Raw genomic sequence first — 10,430 nt, forward strand, 5'->3', positions numbered from 1 at the left:
TCTGCCAAAGGTCTTGAGTTCAATTCCCAGGAATCACATGGTGGCTCACAACCATCTATAATGAGGTTTCGTGCTCTCTTTTGGCCTTCAGGCAACACATGCAGGCAGAATACTTATATATAATGAATAGATAAATCTTTTTAAAAAAATAACTATAGCCAAACTAGTGAAAAAGAAAATTAATCTTTAATTAATAAAAACTCAAAATAAACCATGTCTGGTGGTCCATGCCTGTAATCCCAACACTAACCAGGCTAAAGCAGGAGAATTCTGAGTTCGAGGCCAGCTTGGGCCACGTAGTGAGGCTCTGTCTCTAAATAAACTACATGTCTCCCAAACTGTTAAACACTTATTATGAGGAAAACCTGTAACCTTTCTTTGGTAAATGTGCACAGTGGAATTTGTGCCAAATCCTGTTCTTAAACTTTGTTTGTTTGTTTTCAGTGACAGCGAGAATATCAGCCTTGGAGGTGCATACCCCTAAAGAGATCTTTGTGGTGAACGGGACACAGGGGAAGCTCACGTGCACATTCGACTCTCCTAATACGACTGGATGGTTGACCATTGTTTCCTGGAGCTTCCAGCCCGACGGCACTGACAGCGCTGTGTCGGTAGGGACCACCGCCCTCCTGCCCCTCCTCCCTCCTCTTCCTTCTGCGTTCACTGCCTCGCACACACTGCTGTACTCTCCTGTGATCAGTGATCCACTCTGACCGTCCATTACTGAAATGAGATACCGAAAGGCTCTCTCTTCTCGTGCTTCAAAATGTGCCAGGAAAAAGTTTGCTCAGCATCTTTTGAATGCAGCTTATTTTCTTGTCTTTTAATTTGTGTTCTTTGCCATGTCATCCGTGTGTCTGTTGTGTTGCCGTTCCCCACCTCATCCCCTAGTTTCCGACCATCAGAGTCCACGTGGAGTCGTTCACTTCTGCACAGCAGCCTCTGCTGGACTGTGCCTTATCCCACACCTTTCCAGCTTGTGTTTCTATTTATTTTATGATCTCTATATGTATCAGTCTGTCTTTGCTCTTACCTGAGCATACTGAGAAGGAAGCCTGGCACGTCGTTCCAGGATGACAAGGGACACAACAGAAGGAAGGTGCCGAGAGGTGGGACACACGTGCTGTCCTGTTTTCTCCTTGTTGCTGTGATAAAATACTGACAGAAGCAAGCTAAGGAGAAGGGGTTTATTTGGGCTCATAATTCAACGGCACCATCCATTATGGAGGGGAGCAGTCAAGACAGCAGAGCTTGCAGTAGCTGGCCACAGCACAGTGGCTCAGGGAGGCACGGAATGACAAATGCATACTCAGCTCACTCCCCCCTTTTGATGCCATCCAGATCCCAGCCCAGAGAATGATACTAGCTATGGTGGGCAAATTTTCCCGTGTCAGTTAATTAAGCCAAGACGATCTCCCACAGGCATGCGCAGAGCCCATCCTCCAGGTGTGTCTAGAGTTGATCATAGTTGAGATTAATCATCACAGAGAATCAGTGACTGGAAGAGGCTAGTTATGTAGCAAGAGCTTGTTAGATATGGACCAACGCTTCCCATCCCTGTCTACAAAGGGAGCTGATAAAACCTCCCACAGAAGGCGGCTGAGAACAGGGAAGTTCTCAGTATGGTGTCTGGTTCTTGCAGTCCTAAGGTAGAGACTTGATGGCCCTGTTCTCCTGTGGGTCCGCTGTGTGTCCTTTGGACACTGGCACCTGCTTTAGTAATGTGCACCGAGTTGCTGGTACTCGACAGGGCAAGAATGCCCTCCATCATTAAGTAAGAGTGTCTAGCTCTTGGGCCGGTGTGGTGTGGTGGCACACCTTTAATCCCAGAATCCGGGAGGCAGAGGTCGGGGGGTCTCTGAGTTTGAGGCCAGCCTGGTCTACAAAGTGAGTTGCAGAATGTCCAGGGCTACACAGGGGTACCCTGTCCTTCCATGCCACCCTTCCCCAAGACAAACAGATCAACCAACCCAGAAGAGTAGCTCTTTTTTTGGCTGTGGTTTGAATGTGTTCCCCAAAGTCCATGTTGGATCTTAGTCCCCTGATCGTGTTTGAAGGTCATTAGGGTGAGATTAGGTGAAGTGATGAAATAAGGGTCCGCATGGTGCAGAGAGAGTTCCTCAGAACATGTATTCCATCTTCCCAGGGTACTCTGCCATGTTCCGATGCAGCAAGATGCTCCACAGTGCTGACCACTGCTGCATGAAGTTGGGGTCCACATGTCTGGCATTGAACCGACCTTTCTTCCCCTCTCTTTCTCTTCTGTTCTTTTATTTTAGTTGTGTTCTTTAAAGTGGTTCTGTGGGATTCGGTAGTGATGGTTCCGCCTGGTCCAGTTAGTTCTTTGCTTAGGTTAGGTCTTAATAAGAAATAAGAACTGTTAATAGAAATGAGAACGTTTGCTGCCTCTCTTCCCCCAGTCTGGGCTAGGTGCACCTTTGCTTCCTTGTCCCGGATCGGTACATAGTAACTGTTCCTTCTCCTACTTCGTGATGGGTCACCATTGCTGGTTCAGAATGCAAGTTTGGGGGGCATTTAGAGATGCTACAGGAAGGGAAGGGAAGGCTTCTTTGCTGGGTTGACAATTTATTGTCTGTTTCCTCGCTGGGGACGGGAGGAAGGGAGAAGGGAAGGCAGACGGCAGCTGACTTTGAGCAGGAGAGATGCCAAATAACAGAAGTCGCCTAGTCTTTGAATCAAAGAGGGGCTTGAATTCCATCTCCAAGACCTGTGACCTGGGGCAGGTCACTACGCTTTTCTGAGCTTCACATTTGTCATTTGTGAAATTCAGGGCAGGCAAGGGGAAGCTTGACGAAATCAGATGGGAACTGAAAAGAAAACAGAGAACTTGGGTTATATGAACTGGTTGACTGTTAGGATACGGGTTGCACGAGGAGGGCAGTGGGAGAAGAAGGAGCACTTCAAGGTTTATGATGAACAATAGATTTCTAAGCCATTTTTGTGCTATAATAAAATGGCAATGACTGGGTAATTCATAAGGAACGTAGATTTATTTCTCACAGATGGGCGTCTGGGAGGCTGAAGAGCAGTGGAGCCCGCATTTGGCAAGGACTTTGTTGTGTCACCCTGTGGTGGAAGCCAGAAGGACAGGAGAGTAAAGGCCCTTTGCCAAGCCCTCGTGTGCTTTGCATGTCTTTCTGTGGGAGTCTTTTTTAAAAAGAAGCCCTCACAGTACCGCCGCTGAGAGCAGCTCACCTGTTCCTGTTTTCTCGTTGCAGTTTTTCCACTACTCGCAAGGACAAGTCTACATTGGAGATTATCCACCATTTAAAGACCGAGTCACCTGGGCCGGGGACCTGGAGAAGAAAGATGCATCAATCAAAATAGAAAATATCCAGGCTGTTCACAATGGCACCTATATCTGTGATGTCAAAAACCCTCCTGACATTGTTGTCCGGCCCGGGCACATTAGGCTCCATGTGGTGGAAATAGGTACTTCCCAAGGTGGCTGATGTGACCTGATGGTCTCTTTTACCATGTTTATCTGGGGAATAAGATTTATGTTTCAGGGTGCATTTGGAAGGAAGTATTGGGGGGGTAGTTTTATGCTTTTATGGTGTTGGATATCAAACCCCAGCCCTTACAGATGCTGGCCACATCCTGAGTCTTGTAGGGAAGGCTTTGCCTTCCAGCTGTGCCTCCATCTCTGTGGCCTGGTGGTTTAGCCCAGCAGAGCTGATGGTTTGGGAGCTGCTGCTCCATCAGGACAGGAGGTGGCTTCCTTTCCCACACCTGTATCTGGAGCCTGTGGCTCTGATTCGACGTTAAGACCAAAAAAGACCAAATTCACTCTAGTTTGATGAAGTGGGCTGTGGGGAAAGGAGATTGAGGCTTTTTTAAAAGATGTATTTATTTTATTATGTGTATTATGTATATGAGTTCTGCCTGCATGGACAACTGCATGCCAGAAGAGGGCACCAGATCTCGTCATAGATGGTTGGGAGCCACTATGTGGTTGCTGGGAATTGAACTCAGGACCGCTGGAGGAACAGCCAGTGCTCTTAATCTCTGAGCCATCATCTCTCCAGCCCTGACTGAGGCTAATTTGATATTGTCTAGGATGATATTTTAGTGTGCCTCAAAGTAGTAGAGTAATTTCTTCCCGTGTTTGAGGCTGTGCAGGGGAGTGCGGGTGGGTGCCAGTGTCTCCTCCGGAGGCCGCCTTGTGCTGGAGAGTCACCAGATCCGCTCTGACTGTGGAGAGGGTTGGGGGTAGCAGTGCCTGGCTCCCTGGGTCGTCTTCAGCTGACAGGCCCTGGGCATGGCAGCCCTGGGCCATCCTTACATGCTGCTCCATGGGTTTGGCTGATGAAAGAGGATAAATGAAATGATAACCGCTAAAGGGAGACCCTTGCTTACTGAGCTAATGAAGTTCCCTTTCTTCTCTCTGCTCCCGTACCCGAACCTCGCCCTGCCCTCCCTCTAGACAATCTGTTGGTGTTCCTGGTCTGGGTGGTGGTGGGCACTGTTACTGCTGTGGTCCTGGGCCTCACTCTGCTCATCAGCCTGGTCCTGGTTGTCCTCTACAGAAGGAAACACGCAAAGCGGGATTATACCGGGTAAGAACTGCTGTCTTTTAGGAAAGGGCTGGACAGAAAAAAATTGGGCTTAAATAAAAATTTACTTTTTATGGGAAAAGCGCTGTGGAGAATTATCTGCTGTTTGCTTCTCTGTCGGCCTCAATCAGTCCTGGGTGCTGTGTTGTTAGAAAGCAGATGTCAGCTGGGCTTGCTGTTGGCGTAGGAGGCCAGTCTGCTCTGCAGTCTCCTTCTGAGGTTGGGAGAATTGATTTGCTCAGCAGTCATGTGCTGAGCTTCAGCCGCAAACATCACTTACCCAATTTAAGGGTTTAATCTTGCCAGGCATGGTGGCACACGCCTGCAATTCTAGTTCCTGGGAAATAGTTCAGGGTCATACTTGGCTACATACTGGTAAGATGCGACAGCAGATGAAGATAATGGTTGCCCACCCCAAATGAATGACTGGAGGTTAATCCCTGAAGCCCATATGGTAGGAGGGAACTAACTCCCCACAAGTTCTCCTTTCACCTCCATTAGCACGCCGTGCTCCGAGTGCGTGCCCCCACCCTGAACAAACAAATAAATGTTTAAAAAAAATGAAACGAGAAAAGGTTAAAAAAACCAAAAACCAGTTTCATTGTAATGTGTTGTTATTAATCTTATAAGGGCCTTCCTTTTGCTTGGTTGTATAAAATCCCACTGGAGATGCTCTGTCGTAAATGGCCCTCCTGGTCCAGTGTGATTCAAGGCTTCTCTCTGCTGTAGTTTCCAGCACACTGCAACCCGAGCAGCTTCCTCGCTTTGCTCTCCCTTGGTTACATGCACCTAAACTGGGAGAATAAGGGTTAATGTCAAGCCGTAAGAGGAAGAAGGAAGGAGCTGCTTCACAAGGGACATCTGAGTGTAGGCCGTGCCTGACTGCGAGTCCTTCTCTTTTCCCCACTCCAGCTGGAAAGCTAACCCATATAAGCTATAGCACCCACACGCTTAGACCGGGGGTGAAGGCTGCGTTCAAGGAGGTATATGCATGAGCAGCATTGCACACGCGAACACGCGCACACGCTAACTTGAGCCGGTCTAGAGCGACTGTGGTTAGAGACTGCATGCCTGGGGGGGCGGGGCCTCTTGCTGTGGGCTTTGCTGACCCACAGTTGTTAGGAGTGCTGTGTTTAGACAGGTCTGCGTGTTCTGATTCAGGTGTTATTTGCTTGGAATGCTTCTGCTGACGATTGCCCCTTGCATGAGGAGTGTTTTGTGATTAAATACGCTGGGATTGACGGTTTTCAAAATGGGACTAATCTAAGGTAGTAACGCTGGAGGCGTAGTTCTTGCTCGGGGTTAATAAAGTGGCAGGAGGATATTCCTTGGGGTCCTGCCTGCATGGCTCCGTGGTTGTCGCTGTTCTTACTGTGGTTCCTCCCACCCCCATTTCTTGCCTTTCTTTCTGGGTGTGCTGGGCCCGAGTCCTGGTTAGCTTCCCTTCTTAAGAAAAGCTGACATAGAAGACACGGTGACACTGTCACCAGGCTGGCGCCTCTTCTGCTCCCACCAGACACATGGTAACCCACCACGTGGCCCGTTGCTTGTTAATGCTGTGTGTACGTGCTCCACCCATTCCCCCTGTCGACACTAACCAGCCAGCCCTGTGCTAACCCGACAGCTGTTTTGGTTTGTTCATGAATGTGTCATTCGACTCTCCTGAAAACAAAACATAACATCCAGATGAATTTAGGTTCATCTGAGTGTGTGTATGTGTGTGCCCTTCACGTGAAATATGTGTGTGTGATTTTCATACATGAGTTTTATGGTTAAAGATTAAGACATTTGTGTTAGAATAACTGAACAGTTTGGCTTAGGGCATGTGGCCCCATTCAGAGAAGGAGGTTTGCAAAGTGCCCACGATGCTTTGGTCTTTAGTAATGACACTTTAAATGTGGTCCTCTCCAGACTCCTTACTTCTTAAGCTAGTACATCAGCACTAATGACACAGCCCTAATAACCTTCCTGGTGTTCATTTGCCCTGATTTATTCACGAGGTAGCACTTGTTTGTTTCATTTTTGTTTTGTTGGTTTTTTGAGGCAGGGTCACTCTATATAGCCCTGGCTGTCCTGGAACTCGCTCTGTAGACCAGGCTGGCCTCACAGAGATCCACCTGCCTCTGCCTTCCGACTGCTGGAACTAAAGGCATGCGCCACTGCCTGGCTGAGGTAGCACTTGTCAAAGATGGCCCTGTGTCTCTCACAGAGTGCAGCGCATGTTCCGTTACATGTTGGGCTCCACAGTGTCTTGTGGGTCGTGATTTCTTGGCTGTTCATGTTTTGAGGTTTTTGTGTTTCTGGTTTTATTTGGTGGTAGTGTTGATAGGAAAACAAAATGTGGGGAACTAAAGATTGGAAGAAGTGAGGGAAGCCACCATGCTGAGTCTGGATGTGGACCTGTTCTTTTCGAAATTCACCCAGAAGGGCCTTTCCTTTGATGATGACTGACGCACTTGGCCACTAAGCAAGGAGAGCTTATTCCTTTAAACATTTATCCGGAGGTGGGGTGGATGGCAGGAGACATAAAAGCACCACACAGACAGAATCAGTGGTGCTCTCTCCCCCCCTCAGCAACATGCTGGTGGGTTTAGAAGAATGCTACAGTTTCAGGAGTGGAAGATAGTTTCAAACTATCGATTGTCTGAGACCCATTGTTTTGTTTTCTGTTGTTTTTGCTTTTATGTATCCATTGCTTCATTGTGCCGTCACTTGCACATCACTTTTGTTTCCATTTATTATAATTTTTTGTTTTTACATTTGTTCTTCAAATTGTCACTTCATCAGCTGCAGTACTTCAGAGCGTTTGTCACCAGTTAAGCAGGCTCCACGGAAGTATCCCTCCGACACAGAGGGGCTAGTAAAGAGTCCGCCTTCCGCCGGATCTCACCAGGTAACAGCTGATGGCACTGTGCTCTAAGGTTTGGTACGCTGTAATTTCTTGGGTGTAAGGGAGAATACTGCACTGTCATAGAGACGTGCAGACAGAGAGAGGGAGGAAGATGGAGGAATTAAAGGGCTGGCGTAAGATCACAGGAAAATGTGTAGAAAGAAATGATCTCAGTGAAGTTCCAAACCACCACTAACACTTATTAAAAATGTGGCTCCTTTGGCCCGAGTGCAAATAGCAAGTGGCCTTGTCAGCTATAAAACATTCTTCAGTTGCCCAAGGAAATAAAATCTAGTAAACTGTAATCTTAAGAATTCTATAAGAATTTAACAGGAAAGGGCTGGGGCAGCAGTTTAGTAACTTTACTGAAGGTTCTTGCAACAGGACCTGGGTTCAGTCCTTGGAGCCCACATAAGGAAAGAGGGGAAGCTGGGTGTGGTAGCCCACACTTACAGTCACAGTGCTGGAGAGACCATGGACCCCTTAGGCTCCCTGGCCAGCTAGCCTAGCCTAATTGGCAAGTCCCAGGTCCTGTTACAGAGACCCTGTCTGGTCAGGAATGGTGGCCCATGCCTTTAATTCTAGCACTAGGGAGGCAGAAGCAGGTGGATCTCTGTGAGTTCAGGGCTGTCTAGAAAGCCCCTGAGAGAGAGACAGAGAACATATCCAAAAAAAAAAAAAGTGTGGTTCCCAAGAAACCACATACATGCAAGATAGTCTTTAGCACATGTACACATACTCATGCATATGTGCATACACACACACACACACACACACAGAGAGAAGTTATCAGGGAAAATTGGTGTTCTTAGTATGAATAACAAAACAAGAAATAGTTCATGACCAGCCACGGCGGTCAGGAATTATGATGCAGAGTACTACAAAATTTATTTTTAGGGAAAAGTTTATATTCTTGGTATTGATAATGAAACAGAAATTTGGTTTTCTTTAGGAAAAAACTGAGGGGCTGGAGAGTTGGGCCAGCGATTGGGAGCACTTGGCTGCTCTTGCAGAAGACCCTGGTTTAGTTCCCAGAGCCCACATGGTGGCTCATGATCATCTCTGACTAAAGTTCCAGGAAATCCAATGCCCTCTTCTGATGTCCATCGGCACAGACAGTGCAGGCAGAATACTCAAACACATAGAAACAAAAGAATCTTAAGAAATGTTTTTGAGAAGAAATGCATATGTGAATAATTTACAGGCTAGATGAAAAAGGAAGGGTTTTTGTAGGAAGTAGGCTGATTGTAGGAAGTATTGAAGGGAATATCTTTCTTTTAGAATTTAGCATGGGACCCAGTGTTCTGCTTCATATTGTGCTTTTACTGTGCTGTTTGAACCATAACTGTAGCTCCTTCAGAGCTTCACAGCTTAGTGCCCATGGGGTCTGTGTGAATAGAAACCATTCTGAGGAATTTGGCCAATCTGCTTAGCCCTAAAGAGGTGATAGCTAAAAGGACTAGATTTCACAAACAGTAAAGAGAATATACATATGTTCCATAAAGAACATGATAGTTTCATCCCATGGGTTTTACATGTGAGGTGACTGAGGCCAGTGAGGAAACTGAGGCATTGTTTTGAACTTCTAAAAGCAAACCCAGTCTCTAGACAACATGTGTTCTCCAGCAGCTTCAGGCCCAGAACCTGATCCTATCTGCTTCCTCCCACGCCTTTTCTCCATTTCCACAGTATGCCTTAGTTTAATGATCTGGGTCCTGACCAGGCAGAGTATTGTAGCGAAGTCAGGAGATTAGAAATAGGTTTATGTCTAACAGAGCCATGGGAGAGTTCTGCCTTGCCCTTGAAGTGAGGTGGGCATTATTCTCCTGCTGAAAACAAACCCCTAGTTTTGAACAGAGAAGACAGTGGCTTTCGGGACATTTACGTCGTCATCCTACGCTCTGAGCTCTCAAAGGGAAGAAACAGTGCAGAGCCTCTGATCCCACCAGCGTGCCACAGACAGTGGTACAGGCGGGAAAGTGGAACTGATAAGAGGTGGAAATCAGAGTCTGGACAGAAAAACAGACATTCCAAAGGAAGAGCTCGCACAGCCATGAGTGTGTTTGAGCACTTGATAAGCCTGGAGTAGTATCTCCGAGAGTTTGGGCTGAGTTGGTTGGTGCATACATGGCAGGAAAATTTTGAGACCAGGGAAAGAACCCCCAGAAAAGAACAGGATGCGCAGTGCTTGGCGCCCACCTGGAGTTGTTTGATGTTGGCGCCGGTGCTCGGAGTCCTCTGTAGGACTTTGTAGGTGCTTAAAGTGATACGGGAGGAAGGGTGCTCTGTCCCCTTTGTTTCAGGGTCTGAGAAGAAGCCTTTAGAGAATTAAACTAGTTCAAGTCATTTAGCTGTGTGCCACCACAGAATGCAACAGTGCCCAGCAGTCCAGTGCCCAGCAGTGTAAAGTTCATGGTAGCTGGTACCCATCGAAAATGATTAGGCATAAGCCAGGGGTGGTAACACACACTTGTAGTCCTAGTACTTGGGAGGCTGAGACACGAGGATTGCCTAAAGATCAAGCTGGGCTACACAGAGACCTTGCCTGAGAGAGGGCCAAGGGAAAGTCGGCATATAAGAAGCAGGTAGCTAAAAGAAATCAGTGAATAGGAACCAACCCAGACTGGGGCTGGAGAGATGGCTCAGCAGTCATAGTGTTTGCTCCATTTGCAAAGAACATAGGTTTGGTTCTTGGGAAGAAAAACCGAGAATGAAAAGGGACTGTAGTAAACTCAGCTGTGCTGATTATATTCAGAACACTCCAATTAAAAGTTGGAGGGGTAGGGATCTCAGTGGCAGAGAGTATACTTTTTAACATTGCACAAAATCCTAGGTTAAGTTTCCAAGATAGGTAGGTAGGTAAATAGATAGATAAATAGATAGATGAAAGATAGATAGGTAGGTAGATAGATGGAGAGAAAGAAAGAAAGAAAGAAAGAAAGAAAGAAAGAAAGAAAGAAAGA

At 47.0% G+C, this 10,430-nt stretch overlaps 1 protein-coding gene across 3 annotated transcripts in view; it reads left to right on the forward strand.

Annotated features, from left to right (window-relative positions):
* The window catches only part of Mpzl1 (myelin protein zero like 1), a 39,410-nt gene that overhangs the window by 23,627 nt on the left and 5,353 nt on the right, over window positions 1–10,430 (forward strand). Inside the window, exons 2-5 of one of the 3 annotated variants that reach the window (XM_055624490.1) lie at window positions 445–611; window positions 3,240–3,465; window positions 4,448–4,580; window positions 7,365–7,470. In XM_055624490.1, the coding sequence (XP_055480465.1) occupies window positions 445–611; window positions 3,240–3,465; window positions 4,448–4,580; window positions 7,365–7,470 (632 nt within the window). The remainder of the gene's footprint in view (window positions 1–444; window positions 612–3,239; window positions 3,466–4,447; window positions 4,581–7,364; window positions 7,471–10,430) is intronic. The other 2 variants (XM_055624492.1, XM_055624493.1) reach the window with 2 other exon arrangements.

The sequence above is a fragment of the Psammomys obesus genome, unplaced genomic scaffold (genome assembly GCF_907164565.1).
Source record: "Psammomys obesus unplaced genomic scaffold, mPsaObe1.curated_primary_1811, whole genome shotgun sequence".
NCBI lineage: Eukaryota > Metazoa > Chordata > Mammalia > Rodentia > Muridae > Psammomys > Psammomys obesus.